The sequence below is a fragment of the Nerophis lumbriciformis genome, linkage group LG15 (assembly GCF_033978685.3).
Source record: "Nerophis lumbriciformis linkage group LG15, RoL_Nlum_v2.1, whole genome shotgun sequence".
In the NCBI taxonomy this organism is placed as follows: domain Eukaryota; kingdom Metazoa; phylum Chordata; class Actinopteri; order Syngnathiformes; family Syngnathidae; genus Nerophis; species Nerophis lumbriciformis.
Genome location: NC_084562.2, coordinates 15,151,778 through 15,173,132, shown reverse-complemented (window position 1 = coordinate 15,173,132; position 21,355 = coordinate 15,151,778). Strand labels below are relative to the sequence as shown.

Here is a 21,355-nt window from a genome sequence, read left to right as displayed (position 1 = left end):
GGACCTCGATTTCCAAAGGAAATGCAAAATTTGCATGGTTGGGTGATGGTTTGGGGTGCCATGTCATCTGCTGGTGTCAGTCCACTCTGTTTCCTGAGATCCAGGGTCAACGCAGCCGTCTACCAGCAAGTTTTAGAGCACTTCATGCTTCCTGCTGCTGACCTGCTCTATGGAGATGGAGATTTCAAGTTCCAACAGGACTTGGCGCCTGCACACAGCGCAAAATCTACCCGTGCCTGGTTTACGGACCATGGTATTTCTGTTCTAAATTGGCCCCCCAACTCCCCTGACCTTAGCCCCATAGAAAATCTGTGGGGTATTGTGAAAAGGAAGATGCAGAATGCCAGACCCAAAAACGCAGAAGAGTTGAAGGCCACTATCAGAGCAACCTGGGCTCTCATAACACCTGAGCAGTGCCAGAAACTCATCGACTCCATGCCACGCCGCATTAACGCAGTAATTGAGGCAAAAGGAGCTCCAACCAAGTATTGAGTATTGTACATGCTCATATTTTTCATTTTCATACTTTTCAGTTGGCCAACATTTCTAAAAATCCCTTTTTTGTATTAGCCTTAAGTAATATTCTAATTTTGTGACACACGGAATTTTGGATTTTCATTTGTTGCCACTTCAAATCATCAAAATTAAATGAAATAAACATTTGAATGCATCAGTCTGTGTGCAATGAATAAATATAATGTACAAGTTACACCTTTTGAATGCAATTACTGAAATAAATCAAGTTTTTCAAAATATTCTAATTTACTGGCTTTTACCTGTATTTCTCTTTAGAATTACTTTCCTGTTGTTCACGTTCAAAGACATGCAATGCTGGGTGTATTTTTTCTCCACTAGATGTCAGTGTTGTCTTTCTTGTCCTTCCTGACTTCTTCTTCGTTGGTTATTAGTTTGTGCGTGTTGGCGCCATCTAGCAGCATCCGCCTAGAGACAGCAGCTGGTTAGTACAAACGCCATTTTGAGAGCAGCACTTAAAGAGTTAATCACATCACTTAAAAGCATTTTTCCTGGGTAAACTTCGACAAGACACAATTTGTAAGAGCCTAAAAGTATTTTGTGAACTTACTTCATTGTTGTAACTTCATGTTTAAAGTCATTTCGCCTTTTTTTTCTGCTAATTTGGAGTCATGCTAGCGGTGTTGTGTTCAAATACTTCCAAGTCCCATTTAATATTTTTTTTCATTTTTATAAAACTGACACTCATTTGTGGTTTTACCTGTGTTTGTATACAAAGTCCAGAAATTAGTAATGTTACTAAGTTGTAATAGTCCTTATTCACTTTCAGCTGTGCTTTCCATTATGTTGGAAGATACATCATTTCAACCAGCTCCAGGTAAGTCATCTTATGACAATTCTCTGTACTTTTGACATACAGCATACAATAATAAAATAATGGTGTATAATAATTGATTATACATCATGTACAGTTGTGGTCAAAAGTTTACATACACTTGTAAAGAACATAATATCATGGCTGTTTTGAATTTCCAAGAATTTCTACAAGTCTTATTTTTTTGTGATAGAGCACATACTTGTTGGTCACAAAAAACATTCATGAAGTTTGGTTCGTTAATGAATTTATTGTGGGTCTACTGAAAATGTGACCAAATCTGCTGGGTCAAACGTATACATACAGCAATGTTAATATTTGGTTACATGTGGCCAAACAGCTCAATTTTTGTTTCATCTGACCACAGAACTTTCCCCCAGAAGGTCATATCTTTGTCCATGTGATGTCAGATGAAACAAAAATTGAGCTGTTTGGCCACAATCAGAGGTAGGTAGAGTAGCCAGAAATTGTACTCAAGTAAGAGTACTGTTACTTTAGAGCAGGGGTCCCCAAACTTTTGACTCGGGGGGCCGCATTGGGTTAAAACATTTTGGCCAAGGCCGGGTTGTGTATATGTGTGTATATATATATATATATATATAAATATATACATATATTTATATAAATATATATATATATATATATATATAAATATATATATATTAGTCAAGGTTTGTTTCAGGGAAACAATTGATTATATATATATATATAAAATCCCCTGACGAGCAGGGAAACCTGCGAAACAGGCATGTAGGGATGACATAGCCTCTGTGTTTTTTCCTGACCTAACGTGTATATATATATATATATATATATATATATATATATATATATAAATATATATATATATATATAAATATATATATATATATATATTCCTCGCGCACTAATTGACTAAAAAGAGCGTGCACTTGCCGATGATGTCACGTTATCGATGGGAAAATAAAATTTTAGACAATATGATTTGCCTGAGCCGGGAGGAGACACAGAGAGTAACAAGCGGTAGGAAATGGATTAAAAAGGACAGATTTAAAAAAAAAAAAATGTAATTTAAAAAAAGTTGTTTTTTGGGGGGGGGGTTTTAAACTTGGGAGTTCCTGCGGGCCGGATTTTGGACGCTGACGGGCCTTATCCGGCCCGCGGGCAGTAGTTTGGGGACCCCTGCTTTAGAGTTTTATTACTCAAGTAAAAGTAAGGAGTATTCACCCAAATATTTACTTGAGTAAAAGTAAAAAGTATGTTGTGAAAAAACTACTCAAGTACTGAGTAACTGATGAGTAACCTGTTCGTTTAATGATGACGGCAACAAATAATGCACAAAAACATAAAAATAGCAATGAACAAATTCAGAGCCAGGAATATCTCTTAAGCAACTAAAACAATAATATATTAAATAATAATACATTAAAATAAATAACAATTAAGGCAAATTGAGCCACAATAACTTAACAGCACCATAGGCTCAGTAGGCAGAGATTACGAAGGAAAATAACAAGTTAGCCTTTACGCAAACCATAAACTCTGATAGGTGTGGACTGCACCTGAGAACACACTGTGCACTTCTGATTGGTGTTTGTATGCATGCGTGAGTGTGTGTGTGTGTGTCTCTGTCTGTCTATGAGGCTGCAGTGCGTTAATAAATTATACCTACACTATGTACATTTGACAGTGATTCATAGTAGGGAAGCTAACATCAGCCAAAATATCTACTAACGTTACTTACCGCGATGTGCTTCCTCAAATTTGATGTTGAGTTCATGTAAGCTGAAATGTCCACTTATTTGGGGAGACACATATGACAACGCATTACATAACTGTTTTGTTGGTTGTCTGAAGCGTGAACATCGATTTTATGTGAGGCCAGGGGTGTTTGCGTTCGTTGTTGTCGCTGCCATTATTTGCCGCTGAAACTTTAGGTGCAGTTAATCATGAGACCACCTGGCTCTGTTTGATTGGTGAAACGGAGTCAAACGTCACCAGTGACTGCATTTGATTGGTGGAACGCAGACATGCGATAGATCCTACTTTGAAGGTCTGTCTGACAAACCAAAACAAACAAAGCGTGCATTAACAGATCGATAAAAATCAGTAGGGAGTAGCGAGCTGAATGTAGATAAATGGAGCGGAGTAAAAGTAGAGTTTCTTCTCTATAAATATACTCAAGTAAAAGTAAAAGTATGTTGCATTAAAACTACTCTTAGAAGTACAATGTATCCCAAAAGTTACTCAAGTAGATGTAACGGAGTAAATGTAGCGCGTTACTACCCACCTCTGGCCACAGTACCCAGCAATATGTTTGGAGGAGAAAAGGTGAGGCCTCTAATCCCAGGAACACCAGGCCTACCGTCAACCGGTAATACTACCGGTGGTAGTATTATGCTCTGGGCCTGTTTTGCTGCCAATGGAACTGGTGCTTTAAATGGGACAATGAAAAGGAGCATTACCTCCAAATTCTTCAGGACAACCTAAAATCATCAGCTCATAGGTTGGGTCTTGGGTGCAGTTGGGTGTTCCAACAGGACAATGACCCCAAACACACGTCAAAAGTGGTAAAGGAATGGCTAAATCAGGCTAGAATTAAGGTTTTAGAATGGCCTTCCCAAAGTCCTGACTTAAACGTGTGGACAATGCTGAAGAAACAAGTCCATGTCAGAAAACCAACAAATTTAGCTGAACTGCACCAATTTTGTCAAGAGGAGTAGTCAAAAATTCAACCAGAAGCTTGCCAGAAGCTTGTGGATGGCTACCGAAAGTGCCTTATTGCAGTGAAACTTGCCAAGGGACATGTAACCCAATATTAACATTGCTGTATGTATACTTTTGACCCAGCACATTTGGTCACATTTTCAGTAGGTCCATAATAAATTCATAAAATAACCAAACTTCATGAATTTTTTTTTGTGACCAACAAGGATGTGCTCCAATCACTCTGTCACACACAAAAAAAAGAGTTGTATCTTGTCTTTGCAGTCTATTCAATTGAATATAAGTTGAAAAGGATTTGCAATCATCATCATCATCTGTTTTTATTTACGATTTACACAACGTGCCAACTTCACTGCTTTTGGGTTTTGTATAAAAAAAAAAACTGTTTATGACTTTCTAAATATATTATTTAACTTTAAGAAAGTGTTCCAGACATGAAATATCACCCGCGTGTTACACAAGTAATATTAAAGACCCAAATTGGGCCACACTGTGATCCTGTAATAAAAAACAAGAGACGCAGTTTCTTAGATTTTTAAATAAAGAATTCACATCTAAAAGAAAAAAAAATTCCAAATCATATTTTCACCCACTACATATTCAATTAATACAATGTTTATAATTAGAAATATTAAATCATTTCTATATGACATATTTGTACACCTTTTGTGCAGCCCCCACAGTCCGTCTTCACCTGCTCTTGAAAAACATATAAATCATTACATCAGCCATTTTTGAAACTTTCAATTTCTCCAACATGGGGGGGGTTTAAGTGATGGCCACATCCTTCACCAAGAACTCAGTAGTTTTAGAAACATTCTGTGGTAAATATAGATCCCATAAAATTATCTCTTACAAATGAGGGTTAGTGACAGAGGATGTCAAAAGCAGTTTTCTGTCGCCACTGCAGAAAAACCGTGCTGTCGTTCGCCCTTTTCCTTTGGCTTCACTCCAAACATATTTATGATCAACAAGGCATGCTATAGATTCCAGCTTTCAATTGAACTTTCCATACACACTGTAGATTTCACAACACCGGGGGCAGTGGGGAGAAAAACACACACATTAACACACGCGATCTTCATTAACATCACAATCTGCATTCAAACACCCCCATCATTACTTCCGGTGTTGTGACAACGATGGAGGAAGGTCCCGATGCTGAATGAAAAAGAGGCACTACCAGTGAAGTTTCTGCTCCCAAGTACCTGCTGTATAGTTGTGTTACCCAACAGAAAATGACTTTGGAATTGTGACTGAAAGTTTGTATTCTATCAGCTTATTGCTTATTTCTACTATTCCTGGAGTTGGACGCCAGGGTTGATGATGTCATCATGGAACAGGAGAACCGTGTGTGGGGATTCTAACAATACTGAGAAGTCTTACCGTAGTTTTGCACTGAAAACGCTCAAATGTCTACTTGTACAGTAGGGAGGGGGATTCAAATGGCCGCGTTCTTCGCGATTTACCTGACACGTGAAACGTGGCGAATTGGGGGGGAGCACTATCTATATTCCAACTTTGACCACAGCGGAGTGGTGCTTTCCATAATTTTCAGCCGACTGCATTGCAAACTGAATTACCCCTTCTCTTCCTCTCACCATCCAGGAATGGGGCCATATAAATCCCTTCCCTTCTGTATGTGATCAGTTTCTTGCAATTATCTATTTTTATTTAATCCTGTGAGTCTCCTTTTATTTGGTAGTTTACCACATTTCCCAGAATGCACTTCAGCTCACAGACCCATCGCATTGCCTGTTAATAGGGGTGTAACAATACAACTTCCTTCCGGTCTGGTACGTACTAGAAATTGACCAGTATGGTTTTTCCAGGCACATACCGATTATTAGTAGTCAAGGAGATAGAGGAAGGTATATTTTTTTGCAGTAAAAGTTATTTAAACATGAATACTATACATACGTAAACAGCTGCACAAGGCTTTTAGGTGTTGTTTTTAACATTGTATTTCAGGAAACGTCGGACCAGTAGCGACAAAATGTTTTATGCATCGCTAATGTTGAAAATTGGTAAAAAAGCCATTTTGTCTTCATCATGATAACTCGCCGTCTACTCAATTTTATAGCAGTTTATGGATTTAATACATTGTTGCAAACATTTAAATAAAAACAACAAGGGCTCCTTCATGTAGCTTATAGTTGAAACATTTTTCAAGCTGGCTGATGTCATTTCTTTCTGAATGTTACAGAAAGTAAGAGAATGTGAGAGCTGCTGCCTGCTCTTCTTTACTTAGTCTACGACTTGTCAATTTACACAAAGATTTGACTTTTGGCAGACATATCTTTTCTGTCGTCTTCATGTCCATCCATCTCTTTCACGTCATTATTTGAGTAAATCACGTAACATGAAGCTAGCCGCTCCTTTAATGAGCCCACGCTCAAGAGTGATGCTGAGGCCTGTGAAGGACAAAAACTGCATTTCCAGTCAAAAAGTGGAAGTTTTGATAGGGAAGCTGAAGAGACGTACGTAGCATCATTACATTACGATAGAATGTACAAATATGCATGAAAACACCCCTACAGACATCACACATGGGACGATTTTGTAGGTATAAACAGTTTTAGTTATACTGTAAAAGTTATAAACGTTGCTTAGAGTGATGAATGAAGAACCATACGAGTAGAACCGCTATGGACGGCAAGAAGACTGAACGACACTTCGGTTTAAGTGTCGATAAAGGGAAGGACACTGCAGCACCTGGAGTGAGCAAACTCGTCCAGAAGATGGCGCAATAGCACAAACAATAAAACACCCTCTCAGTGTTTTTGCTTGTTTTTTTTAAATGTATGAAATCATTTTTACAATAGCCGCCAGCGAAGAAAAATCCATAAGTTAGCCGCTCCGTCTCATAAGCTGCTTCAAAGTGTGGCAGAAAAATAGAGGTTTGTAGTCTGGAATTTACAGCACTTAAACAATGTATGTTTAGCTTTGCTGGCTTCAAATATATTTTCCGGGTGATGTTTTATCAAGTAGCTTCTCATAACATGCAAAGTAGCGATTCATTCTTTTAGTAATCTATTGATTAGTTTGTTTGATTATTCAAGTAATCGGATAAAACACAACATATACACTCAATGCGTATTTTAGGAAATAAAAGGTAAAATAATAGTAACGTTTTTTTTGCTTGCCATAACTTGCATTATTTTTTCTAATAAATGCACATTATCAACATTGAAATTACACTTTTAACACGTGAACATTATTAAAGACAAAACGCGCGCTAAAAATTTCACTGGCGTGCACCACCGCTCTCATGTGTGCTATTTCCTGCGTATTCAAAGTTCAGGGCACTTCATGCGGTTCGGATTTGATTAATTTGTATGAATTACGCTCAAACGACTAATCCCAGCAACAGAATATAAATGTAAACTTTACTATTATTTCAATTAATAATTTCAGCCCTAAAGCAAAGTCGTTGTCAAGTCGAGTCGAAGAGGGCTTCTATATTGCCCAGAAAAACGTGGCACCGATTAATAGTTGTGTGCTGCATGTTCCACAACATAACAAAACACCACAGGTCATGCAAAAACCTCATTTAAATAGGGCAGTCTGTACTACTTTTGCACTTGTTTTTTGTGCACAGTCTTAGTAGTTCTCCACATTGTGCATGCTATTTTACCACTTATTTGGATCTTGGTAAATCAGGCCCTCACTTTACAAAACATTAAATTGCTCAGCTTTTGTGTGAACAGCTTTGATACTTTTTAAAAGGAAATATAAAAAAAAAAAAAACGGCAAACTGCGAGCAAACTACCATATTTTCCGGACTATAAGGCGCACTTAAAGTCTTTTTTTTCCTCAAAACTCGACAGTGCTCCTTATAACCCGGTGCGCCTAATGTAAGGAATAGTTTTGGTTGAGCATACCCACCTTGAAGCTATTTTATTTGGTACATGGTGTAATGATAAGTGTGACCAGTGGATGGCAGTCAAACATAAGAGATATGTGTAGACTGCACTATGATGGGTCTCAAGTAAACAACACCAACATGTTAAATGTTCCATTGAAAATATAGAACATTACACACGGCGCTAAAAAATCTATCAAAATGTTTTAAAACGACTTCGGTAAGCTATGAAGCCGCAACGCTTGAAAGATTGTCGGCGCATTAAACATACGAGTATTATTATGGTGTGTGTATAAGGTAAGACATATTATCTGACGTTTTGTTTCGCAATATAATGCAAAATAAACGTTTCTTACCTTCTAGTACCTGATGATCTGTATTTGGGATCTGCGTAAATCCTGAAAAATTGTGCAGGTCCGCCTTTGTAGTCCGTGCCGACACCGTAGTCGATAAGCTTCTTCTTTTTTTTAATCTTCTTGTTATGGGACATTCATCCTCCGCTGTTGCCATTTGTAATATAAAGTAGTGTAACTTATATCTGTCAGTAAACTCGCCATGAAAGCGCTAAAACATACCGGTGGAGTGAGTTTACATTATTCACCCAAGGAACTTTAGTTATTAGAGTTCCGGTCGGACATTTTTTCACGGGACACATTTCCGGTGTGGTTGTTTCCAGATGAGGAGATGCTGCTCCGTTATTCATTTAAGTAAAGTCTGAATGTCATTAAAACAGTTAGCTCCATCTTTTGACACGTCTTCCACTCCCGTCCTTGCACGCTACACCAAAGATGACGGGGAGAAGACGCTGCCGAAAGCGAGCCACGTAAATAAGACCGCCCCAAAAACGGCGCATCCTGAAGCGACTGTCAGAAAGCGTCTTGTAGGTGATCTGTAAAACATCATCTATGCAACATTTTGACCAAAGAACCACCATTACATGTTATGTGGACCACAAGCAAGTGTTTTCCATTTACAAAAAAATTATAATAATATGACTCCTTTAATGCGCTTTATAATCCAGTCCGCCTAATATATGAAAAAAGATCAAAAATAGACCATTCATCAGCAGTGCGCCTTATAATCTGGTGCGCCCTGTGGTCCGAAAAATACGGTAATCCTGAATTAAATTCTTGATGTCAAGTTTAATAAATAAATAATGATAATTTACAAGGTTTTGTTTTAGTAAAGTGAAACAATGCAGGTAAGTGCCACAGTAAAGACTTTAAATAAACAGTGTTAATGACGATGCTATTTGGCTGAATTGCAGAATACCAAATATGGGACCACTTTGATGTTTATAATTGTTTTTTTTAAAAAAGGCTAATAAGCTACACACATTATTTTACATCAAATTGTGTTATCATTAGTTATTAATATCAACATTTTGTCTTTTTTTCGTTACATTATATCTTTTTGCTCTTATTATCCCCGGACCCCAAAAAAAGCGAACCATGTTCCGCAAACGGTCCCTTCGGGCCGCATTGCGACAACCCTTGTTGGCATATTCCATGTCTCACCAAACGAAAGAAGCACTATCACAACTCCCGCTAGGCTGCACACTAATGGAAGTGCCTCTCTGCACGCTTCCACGCCGCGTCTTTTTTTATGGCCGCGTTAACGTACACTCCCTGGGCTTGTGGGAGTTTGCTGCACGCCAATGCCGCTTGTATTAGATTGGGGACGTCAATCAAACGTGACGGGAGTAAAACATAATCGGAATGGTGCAGATGTACCGTTACACCCCTGCTTTCTGTCAATCTTCACCTCAAGGATGAGTGCAAGTAAAAGGCGGTTCAGTTTCCACCCGCTGCTACTTTGCTGACTCGCTCTGCAAACGCTGCACTTCATGGGCAGCCTGTGATCACTTCAGCATCACTGACGCCATTTTGCATAATTTCTGGACACTTTGAAGACTACACTAGATCCCCGCTAGCAGTATCTCATGGGTTTCACTTCTCTGCTTTGTGTGCCGCAGCTATGAATGCAGAAAAGGGCGTCGTCTCACGAGGCAATGGGCCCAACATTTCCCAGCATGACGTGATGTTGTGTAAGTACAATACTGTATACCTGTAATTGTTTCTTGATGTGTACAAAATGATAATAATAACTAAGTATGGCATATTTTCAGGTTTAAAGTATCAAAAATAGGCATTTTTAGGGCTTTTCACTACAATGTGCGGGGATCTATTGTATTCCCTTCCACTTCCTTTCCTGCCTGCTCATTAGATGTGTTATTTTCTTAGATGTGTCCTTCATGCAACATCATGATATGATACAGTGTACTGTACAGGGCTGTGGTTGAAGGCAGGACGAGGTTATTCCAAGTAGATATCTTCTGTGGGGCATGAAAACTCCACAAACTCTTTGTAGTACAACTGGAAGGCTTTCCTGGGGAAACAAAAAAGCAAAGGTGTTACCTTCAGTGTCAAAAAAAATAGTGTAAAAAGTGCTTTTCAATGAATAAAGGATTTGAATATCCATCCATCCATCCATTTTCTACCGCTTATTCCCTTTGGGGTCGCGGGGGGCGCTGGAGCCTATCTCAGCTACAATCGGGCGGAAGGCGGGGTACACCCTGGACAAGTCGTATGGTATTATAATGTTTAGAAATTCTGAACCAGCTTACGGGGACTATATAGGGGCCACGTTATGACATGTATTAGCATGACTGACTCAATTATATTACATCATCAAACCCCATTAATAGAAAATGGAATTTCGGTACAACAGTATAGGTGTAAAAAAATATATATATTTTCAAATAAATCGCGATTCTTAATTGATAAAAAAAAATAAAATTCAATTTGAAAAAAAAGAAGAAGAAAATAAATTTTTCTCCAAAATCTGTCCTGTCCAGCCACTTTAGTAGATGTTTGGGTCGAACTTCATTAAACAAAGCCAGTTTTCTTTTGAGTAATATAGAAATGTATCAAAGCTGTTTATCTGTTTTATGGTGGAATATACTGTAGGGACGGTGTGGCGAAGTTGGTAGAGTGGCCGTGCCAGCAATTGGAGGGTTGCTGGTTACTGGGGTTCAATCCCCACCTTCTACCATCCTAGTCACGTCCGTTGTGTCCTTGGGCAAGACACTTCACCCCTTGCTCCTGATGGCTGCTGGTTAGCGCCTTGCATGGCAGCTCCCGCCATCAGTGTGTGAATGTGTGTGTGAATGGGTGAATGTGGAAATACTGTCAAAGCGCTTTGAGTACCTTGAAGGTAGAAAAGCGCTATACAAGTATAACCCATTTATCATTTATTTATTTAGATAATCAGAACTGGCACCCAATGTCATCAGAATCAGAATCGTTTTATTGCCATTGTTTGAGAACGGGTTCACAAACTAGGAATTTTTCTTGGTGCAATCGTGCAACATAAAACACATATAACACAGATTTGGTAATAACAAGAGCTGTAACTGAGCTATCAGATCTTGTTATAGACTTAGACGGAATTCTAGGGAGCTACTGTTAGGAGTTATTGTTCATGTGCCTGATGGCCGAGGGGAAAAAAATTGTTCAGGTGGCGGGAGGTGTGGGTCTGGATGGACCGTAGTCTCCTGCCTGAGGGGAGAGGGGAGAATAGTGTGTGTCCAGGGTGAGAAGAGTCAGCTCCATTTGAATGGAGCATCGTTTTGAATCGAAAATCGATTCTGAATCGAATCGTTACCCCCAAGAATTGAATCGTGCCCATAGATTCACAGCCCTATAGATTAGTATTAGTGCTAGTATTGATATAGTATTGCGTGTAAATGCTTAAAAGCCAAACTGAAATGCTAACACTTAGCACACTAGCCAGATAGCGTTGCGTAATAAAATACACGACTCTTGACTATGAGTTTATAAAATAGGCTAGCATATTAACATAAGCACGATAAAAGTTAGCATGCGTGAAATAAAGTATTTGACTTTGAGATGTACACCTGCAGAATTAGCTTAAAAGCTAGCATTCTACCACTAGCATTATAACATGCTAACAGTTAACATGTGTAAAATAACAAAATATTTAACTCTGAGGTGTATACCCGCTAAATTTGCTTAAAAGCGAGCATGTTACTTTTAGCATTCTTACAAGCTAACAGTGAGGATGCGTACATTTTTAAAATATTTGACTCTGAGGTGTAAACTGCAAAATTTGCTAAAAAATAAAACGAGCATGCTAACATACTAACAGTACATGGCAAGCTTTATAGTGTCAAATAACATACTATATTACTTTTGGGCGATTAACCTGCAAATTGAGCAACGGAAGCTAGCATACTAACATGCTAACGTTAACATGCAAAAAGTTAACATGTACTAATAGCATTCTAACATACTAATAGTTTAGCACGTGTGGGGTAACAACATATTTGACTGAGGTTTATACCAGCAAAATTAGCTAAAAAGCTGGCATTCTATTGTTAGCATGCTACCGTTAGCATTCTTTAACATGTATGAAGTAACAAAATATTTGACTCTGAGCTGAGATAGGCTCCAGCGCCCCCCGCGACCCCAAAGGGAATAAGCGGTAGAAAATGGATGGATGGATGGGTATATACCTATGGGGTGCCGAATGTAAAAGTTACCTTTAAGCTCACAATTAAGACATATTATGTCAGTGGCAACGTTGTTTGCAGCAATGTAATGTTTATATGTGACACGATCATGAAGTAAGAGCGCAGCAAAATGATAAAAGACAAAGAAATAGAAATGGGTCTACTCCAACACACTGCTTCCCTCGATGTAATTAGAATCAATTCCATTCATTGTCAAATGCGGAAGTGCAGCGTCAGGTGTTTGAATGTCTAATTGTCAATGCAACACACCATGCATGCTCACACGTTTGGAGCTATCCATCCATCCATTTTTCTACCGCTTGTCCCTTTAGGGGTCGCAGGGGGTGCTGGAGCTCAGCTGCATTAACATTTTAGAAAATTATGCAACTTTATTGGCATTATTTGTCATGAAGCATCTGTCATGTTTCCTTCTTCCGCAGTAAGAAAGGTGTAGGAGTGTCTGCACGGAGCAGCACAGATGTGGGCGCGGCTTTGCGGCTGAGAGGCGTTGGATTGGTGGAATATTGACATTCTATAAATATGCGCTCACATTTAGATTTAGATTTAATATTTAGGTTCGGATTCAACATTTAGGTTTCGATTTAACATTTAGTTTAGATTTAAGATTTAGCACTCACATTTAGAGTTAGATTTAAGATTTAGGTTTAGATTTAACATTTATCGCTCACATTAAGGTTTAAGATTTATGTTTAGATTTAACATTTAGGCTTAGATTTAACATTTAGGTTTAGATTTAAGATTTAGGTTTAGAATTAACATTTATCGCTCACATTTAGGTTTAAGATTTATGTTTAGATTTAACATTTATGCTTAGATTTAACATTTAGGTTTAGAATTAACATTGAGGTTTACGTTTAACAATTACGTTTTTATTTAACATTTAGCGCTCACATTTAGATTTAAGATTTAGGTTTAGATTTAAGATTTAGGTTTAGATTTAACATTTAGGTTTAGAATTAACATTGAGGTTTAGGTTTAACAATTACGTTGTTATTTAACATTTAGCGCTCACATTTAGAGTAAGATTTAAGATTTAGGTTTAGATTTAACATTTATCGCTCACATTTAGGTTTAAGAATTATATTTAGATCTAACATTTAGGCTTAGATTTAACATTTAGGTTTAGATTTTGATTTAACATTTAGATTTAGAATCAACATTGAAGTCTAGGTTTAACAATTACGTTTGTATTTTAACATTTAGCGCTCACATTTAGATTTAAGATTTAGGTTTAGATTTGAACATTTAGTGCTTACATTTAGATATGATTTAGTTTCAACATTTAGATTTAGGTTTAACATTTAAGTTTAAATGTAACATTTAGGTTTAGATTGAAAAGATTTAGGTTTATATTTAAGATTTGGATTGAACATATGGGTTTATATTCAAGATTTAGGTTTAGATTTAACATGTAGATATATCTGCTAGAAAAGTGTGCCTGAAGTTTTACATTCGGCACCCCATATATACCATCAAAACTTAGCTAAATAAGTAGCATTCAAATGTAACATGCTGAAATTAGCATGCTAGTGATTGACTAACATTATCAAGAATCATTTTGACTTTAGAGTGGTTTGGATCGGTTGAGAAATTCGAAACAGTAACACTTTTTAATCGAGAATAAGTCTTTAGCGAAAAGTGGGGAAACCAGGATGAAAGCTCGTCCAGCTTTTCAACATTCATACAAATATTCTGTTAGGGTCATCTCTGTTATACAAAAGGCACTTCAGTAACTTGAATAAATCCCACACTCACCCTACTGATTCTGCAACAGGCTTGGTGGAATTTTCAGACACAAACACATGACAGGCGAATCTCTGGTCTGCTGGGTGCTTGGTTATGAAACCAAAATATCTGCAGGAAATCAACAAATGACATTTCAGTCCTCCTCAAACTTGGCCAATTTAGATGATTGTGAGACTACAAGGTTTCACACTATCCTTTGCCTCGTCCAAACAGCAACCAGGAAGGAACATAATGTTTAAATTTCTACACTTTGCTTGACGTACTTGCTGTTTTTGGGATGAAAACCACAGAAGGAGACGTTCTTTAGCTGGAAAAAGTGATTGCACTCGTTACTCTGACAGAGAGAGGAGAGGAGGAATTAAGCAGGGAAAAAATATCAATTTAAATTTCAAATTCAATATAAACCCTAACATTCTACATTTCCACAATTTTAAAGGGTTTTACAAATACTTTGTAATAAAAAAATAACATTATTGCTGCCTGCCATGCTTAATTACGGCCACAGGGGGGCGACACAGCATCAGTATGAAGGGAGCTTCTTTGTGCAGATGTAATATTTGACATGACTCCTGACACAACATGGTGCCTATTATTGATCAAAGAGTCGTCTTACGCCGTCGCAGGTGTAATAATCCTCCTCAACGGCCAGTTTGATTCCTTTCACACTGATCTCTAGGATAGAGGAAGAAGGTGGGTTGTGCTTGACTGTCATTCTTCTGTTGGTGGCGATCTGGGAAAAACAAAGCACTCTTAAAACTTCAGCTGATTAATACTCGAAAGACACAAATGTTAAATGCACTTCAATGTGATGCAAATTATAGTCCGCTCCCTGGTGGGGGGGTGTCGCAACACAACACCGATATTAATACCATACGATGAGGTGGCGACTTGTCCAGGGTGTACCCCGCCCGAATGCAGCTGAGACAGGCTCCAGCAAACCCCGCGACCCCAAAAGAGACAAGCGGTAGAAAATGGATGGATGGATGGATATTAGCACGAATCATAGTGCATACTTTTAACATTTTGTGGTGAGATGTTAGAAAAGGTTTGACCAAGTACAAATTACTCAGAGAACAATGATATATGAAAAACACTAACCTTTTGACAGATTTATGCTTTTAAAATAGAATGTTAACCACAAATAATTTGTCAATGTAAGCGCAGGACGCAGTAAATTGATTGATGCGGACACGTTTGTTACTGGATACTTGCTTAAACCTTTCTGCCTTGGATACATTGCATATGTAACTAGTATGCAACTATAATACTTGCTACTTGTTTATATTGAATGTTTTAGGCTGCAATATTGTTTAATTAAGGACATTTATCTCGTATGTCTAGCTTGTGTGATATTGTGTGCTTAGCTGTTGTGTGGCTGTTAGCTCCTTGCAGCCCATAGCCTACCATGTTTACCTTTTGTAGATAACTTGACTAAAATATAAGAAAAGACCAACCTTGTGTGATTATTGGAGGAAATGTAGATGTTATTTACTATCTGAGATTTTAGATGCAAGCCAATATCATCCTTTACTTGTTTTGTTTTTTTTGCTTGTATCGGACCGATATCCCATATCAATATCGGATCAGGACACCTCTACTTACTGGTACTGTAGAGATGGATAAAGGAGATGACTTACCTTCTGCATGGCCGCACACAGAACATCGTTTCCTTTGTGGTACGGCACTTGGACCGAGCCCAAGAACTTTAGCCGGTATCTGTCCATCCATTCGCTGCTTTTTGCTAGAAGGAGCAGAAAGAGCAATGATAAGACTCCAATAAAATACAGCAAAGAGCCTTTTTTTTCTTAAAATCAATAGCAATTTTCACCTTGACTTCAATACAACAACACTATGTCATCTTGCTCTTTTGCATTGTTTTGAAATCAGACCGTAATGAAAAAACTTTACCCATACTCATTATTTATATGGTATAGAACAGGATTGTCCAAAGTGTGGCCCGGGGGCCATTTGCAGACCGCAGCTAATGTTTTAACTTTAAATGGCCCTCTGCACATTCTTAAAATACTATTTAAAAAAACTAAACTTAAAAAAAGTTGACTAAAAGAGCAAACAGGTGAAATGTAATGAGAAAAAGTTGCAGTGTTGACTAATAACACAAAGTTGCCATGCAGGCTGTTTTTATTCTTTAAAACTGTCATTGCTCAAAAAATAATAACGCATAAAAATCACTGTAGTTGTGAATTATTGACCTATTGAAGGCTCCAATTACTTCACATTAAACATTCCACTTTGAAATATTTTTTGGGGGAAAATAATACATATTTTGTATGTTTGCCATATAAAAATAAGTTTTATTTGAAAAAAGGGCATAAAAAACCCCAAAAAACCATCTAAAACTAATACAATTTATAATCCACTGAAAGATCTGAAGTTGATCGACATATTTAAGCATTGAATTTGTGTCACTGGGGCCTAACTTAAGGGGAGCCCGAAAGGTACAAAATATATCGATACATTGTATTGGTTTTAAAAATGAAAAAATATACAAAAATGGCTTTGATTTTTCAATGTGTGATAACATTTGGATACCCTGTTAAAGACGCTTGCAGTCACACCGGGAGACGTGAGCGTATTTGACCCCTTGCTGTGTTTTTACCTTTGAAGCTGTCGGCCTCCTTGGTCACCTCGATGGCGTAGTAAGCTGGGAAGATCCCTCGGCCTCCGGTTCTCATGTTGTAGCCCTCATACCAGTAATCCTCCCCTTGGACTTCCACCAGCAATGGATCGTCTACTTCCAGCTCCAATTCATCGTCGTGGCGAGGGACAAACCTGGAATAATGGATGAAATGTAATCACTTAGTTTAATGAGCAAGCTAGAGTGTAATCGTTTTGGGTCAAGACCAGCTTTTTGAAATATATATATACATTTATATACATCATTACATATTAACAGCTACATACTCATTAAAAAACATGACATTGACATAACTATATAATTTGCCTTTAATTAGCCTATGTAATAACCTTAATAATTAGATTATAATGCAGTATGTTACTGCTTAAGCAGGTACTGTACACTGTAGAGACAAAAGTATTGAGATACTCCAATTAATTTTTCAATTGACCCAAATTAGACCCGAGAATGTTCCGATCAATGTTTTATGCTCCCGATTCCATTACCGACCATCCATGAGTGAGATTGGCCGATACCGATCACATATATTAACTGTACATTTTTGTATTCATGGTGAGTATTATTAACAGTTTAACAATATCAACACAATATTTAAACTAATTCATTATTTTGTTTTTATTGCATACAAGTTTTTGATCAAAACAAAGTCAATATAGTACACGTTAAGTAAACAAAAGTAAAAACTACTATTAACTACTCATTTAAATCCTATGGCTGAAAAATGTATCACAATATAAGTGTTTCTATCGGTCGATATCAATAATAATTGATTTTTTTCATGACCCATCTAAAATAAGGAACAGGAGAAAAATATTTTAAATATTTTTACTTTAAAATGTAACCTTCTGATTATAATCCTCACAGCTGTCAAGGCAGAAAGGAAAGGAAATGTCAACACAATCCTGGAAAACACAGCAATGACAACAAAATTGTAAAATCATATTGGACACTTAACAATAACCTCTTGAAATTAAAAGTGCAAAAATAAAATACAAATAAATGCCTTATAAAGATTAACAAAATAATTCAAAGTGTGAACATGTAAACATAGAGAAACCTGAAAAGTGCTATTTTCTGCAGGTTTAGTGCCAGGGTGTTACAGCTGTGCTCTAAAGGGTGAGCGTGGCTGGGTGATTTGGCATTAGCGGTCTTGGTGGGCACAATTGACCATATGGTCAGTTTTGTTTTTTTTTTTAATTAAAAACTGCCATACTCCCTAACACTTTTCCGGTTTTATTCACAATTTCTTCGCTCTCTGCAATCAACTACGAAACAATAAGATGGCACAACCAAACTTGATGCTTTTGCAAGATTGGCTGTTAGCGTATCACTCCCGCTGATCAGTGATCCCTTCCTGCGTTATTCAACTTCCGGTTTAGTCCGACGAAAAAAAGAACAAAAAAAATTATCCAACGTTTTAAAGAACGCATTTCTATATATTGATATCCTTTTATCACCCAGCCCTAAGATTTTGTATCAGATTATAGGAAAACCATACCCCTTCCGAATGTTTTGTTGTTTTGTTTTTTTTAGCAAATAAACTAACCCCAATTATAGATTGTTAAATGGGTTATACTTGTCTTGCGCTTTTTATACATTCAAAGTGCTTTGACACTATTTCCACATTCACCCACTGATGGCGGGCGCTGCCATGTAAACCACGACCCGTCAGGATCAAGGGTGAAGTATCTCGCTCAAGGACACAACGGATGTGACTAGGATGGCAGAAGCTGGCACGGCTGCTCTACCAACCGAGCCACGCCACCCCCCAAAACGTGAGTACTGCATCATCTTAACACTGTAGCAAACATTGCTAGTGTTGCTAACGCTTTAGTCCCACCTCACTTCTCAATGTTGTGTTGTTGTATCAGACGTGTTATTAATTTGACTCGGGGGGGCCAAATTTTGATTAAAAAATGTGTCTGGGGGCCGGTATATCTATCAATCTATCTATCTATATATACGCACACATATGTATACATATATTCACACACACACACACACACACACACACACACACACACATATATATATATATATATATATATATATATATATATATATATATATATATATATATATATATATATATATACAGCATATATATATATATATAGCTGTGAAAATCTGCTGTACAATACAATAATGTCTGATTAAAAGCTAAAAACTTTATGGACACCACCTTAAAAAACGGAATGGATTTTTGATTTTTTTTTACTGAATGAGACACCCAGAATGTACATGAAAATAAAGAATGCGGGATTTACAATATTAACTATGAACGATAAAACTCTGAATATTGACAACATATGAACGTCACACATCCTCTTGTTCGACATATTTTACAATCAAGCGAAACGCAACAAAAATGCAACAAACACAGCGAAATATGAACGCGAAGGGTAAAAAAAAATTGATATATCACTAAGCTTTAGAACTTTGTTGTTATAATCTCCTCCCGCGTCTGTCTTTGACACCCGCATATCAGGCTAGCCGCTCTGGAAACGCTCCCCACCCACACTGCTTGGTGCATCGTCTGAGCTGCGGTGATTTAAATGACCATAGTAACTCGTATATAATGCAAAAGCACAGATTCAAACCATTGAAATACTTTCTAGAGTTCAAGACTTACGGTCATTTGAAAACATCACTGCACATCATAATGGCAGCTACAGTTTCCATCTTAAAGATCTACAAAAATTATTTGGGAATGTCCGGCGGGCCAGATTGAAAAGCTTAACGGGCCTTAATTTGTGCAGGTCTGCTGTACAGTATGTTTTAAAAGTGGATACAGTGAACCGGTTTGGACGGACACAGATCAATAGCATTAAGCAACAGACAAAAAATGATGTGTTGCTAGTACGGCTGATTAAATTCTAGCATCAATGCTAGATTTTGGACGACAAACAACTCTGAGACTTTACTAAACGGTACCTTCAACTTTCTGCAATCTCTAAGGATTTGAAGATTGAGCAATATCGTTATAAACAGGAATAATACAAACAAAGTGAAATCCACATCTTACGTGACGTGGAAAACAAAGTCTTGGAAACTGTTACCTAACAAGTGACAAGCGTCCAGACAAACCCTCCGGCTGTGCTTTGTCGTGTAAACACCCATTTATTAGGAATATATCAGATGCTTGCCAAATCAAATTCCCTAGATAATCTGGATTATTTTCATTTTGTTATCCTTTCTGATTCGATGAAAAAGCATGTATAATGCCCTGAGAAAAAGGTATTATTGTTCCCCTAATTTTGAAGTGAGAAAAACAAAGTACACAAAAAGTGACCTCGAGTCAACTTTTGCGGCTCACCTGTGTTATAACGGACTCACAAAAAAACTATGTTGCTGTTTCAATGCACAATAGCCATCATTTTAAGTGAGAGTGAAAGCATAGCTTCTGTTAATGAATTTAATATATCTCTTGCCTTCTGTATTGGTGGCAGGTAAAAAGTGATATTAATCAAATGAATGACAATACAAACAGGACCTGATCTACAGTACTAAGATCCTAAATAAGAAATGCTAAATAAAGTGTGTGCAAACTATAAATTTGTACGTATTATTAGCGAGCATCTTGCTGGTGGTCTACTAAGATCCCGTGTACAATTGACAACAAATAGAAAAGTGGTGTAGACCGCCTTGTTTAAATGAAGAGTTTGCATAGTCACCATGGAGACTACTGTAGGACTAGGTATTAGTGCCAATTTCCCAATACGATTTGATTCATGAGGTTCTAAACCGATTAATCATGAGTCCGTTAAATAATGAAATTGTCTCAACCAAATACAAATGCACTGTATTTGTTTTATTAACAACATTGGACAGTTTAAACTGTAAACAGGACTGTCTCAAAAGTGCAATTTAAAAATAAAAAACAAATTGAAAGTGTAGGAACATTATATCACTGCAAATTGAAATTGGGTATTGTTTCTTCAAGTGCAAAATAGTAATTGCAGTAAACATGAAAACTTCTAATAATGAGTCTTCATGACCCACGGAGAATCGTTTGGGAATGCTGGTAAGTCCCCCACTTTCTTTTGTTTTACCCCAGGCAGCTTTTTGTTGGGACAATAATGTTAGCATAGTGTTATACTGCTACAGTTTGCACAAGGGGAATCAATGTTATGCCCTCTGAATCAATATTAGAACATTTTAAAGACATTATTCTATAATAAATTAAATTGATTCTTTCTACCGAGACCTACTGGAGGCAATCATTTACTGAACATCAATGGCATCATGCTACAACCTGTGGCGTTTTGTTATGTTGTGGAACATGCAGCACACAACTATAATCTGCGCCACCTTTCTTGGCTATTAGAAGCACTCCTCCGGTGCGATGTAAGCAACGGAACATACTTTTTAGCACAATGTTGTGCCTCAAAGTGTTCGTCTGCCAAAGGCTACTGTATTTTAATGATTGTCATTGTGGTGGTACTCGAGAGGAAAGTGTTTTCTGAGGTGGTACTTTGT

General features: G+C 37.4%; 1 protein-coding gene and 1 long non-coding RNA gene across 3 annotated transcripts in view; one reads left to right on the top strand and one right to left on the bottom strand.

The window, feature by feature from the left end:
• Positions 1-771: 771 nt before the first annotated feature.
• Positions 772-10,037, top strand: LOC133615920 (uncharacterized). Its single transcript, XR_009816793.2, has 3 exons — positions 772-1,053; positions 1,304-1,351; positions 9,895-10,037. It is a non-coding gene; the product is annotated as an uncharacterized lncRNA (long non-coding RNA).
• Positions 4,359-21,355, bottom strand: part of LOC133615918 (C-Jun-amino-terminal kinase-interacting protein 1-like) — an 81,591-nt gene continuing 64,594 nt past the window's right edge. For both annotated transcript variants that reach the window (XM_061974803.2, XM_061974804.2), the window contains exons 7-12: positions 16,838-17,010; positions 15,858-15,961; positions 14,834-14,950; positions 14,484-14,554; positions 14,230-14,328; positions 4,359-10,307 (exon numbers count right to left, since the gene is read on the bottom strand). In XM_061974803.2, the coding sequence (XP_061830787.2) occupies positions 10,235-10,307; positions 14,230-14,328; positions 14,484-14,554; positions 14,834-14,950; positions 15,858-15,961; positions 16,838-17,010 (637 nt within the window). In that variant the 3' untranslated portion in view covers positions 4,359-10,234. The remainder of the gene's footprint in view (positions 10,308-14,229; positions 14,329-14,483; positions 14,555-14,833; positions 14,951-15,857; positions 15,962-16,837; positions 17,011-21,355) is intronic.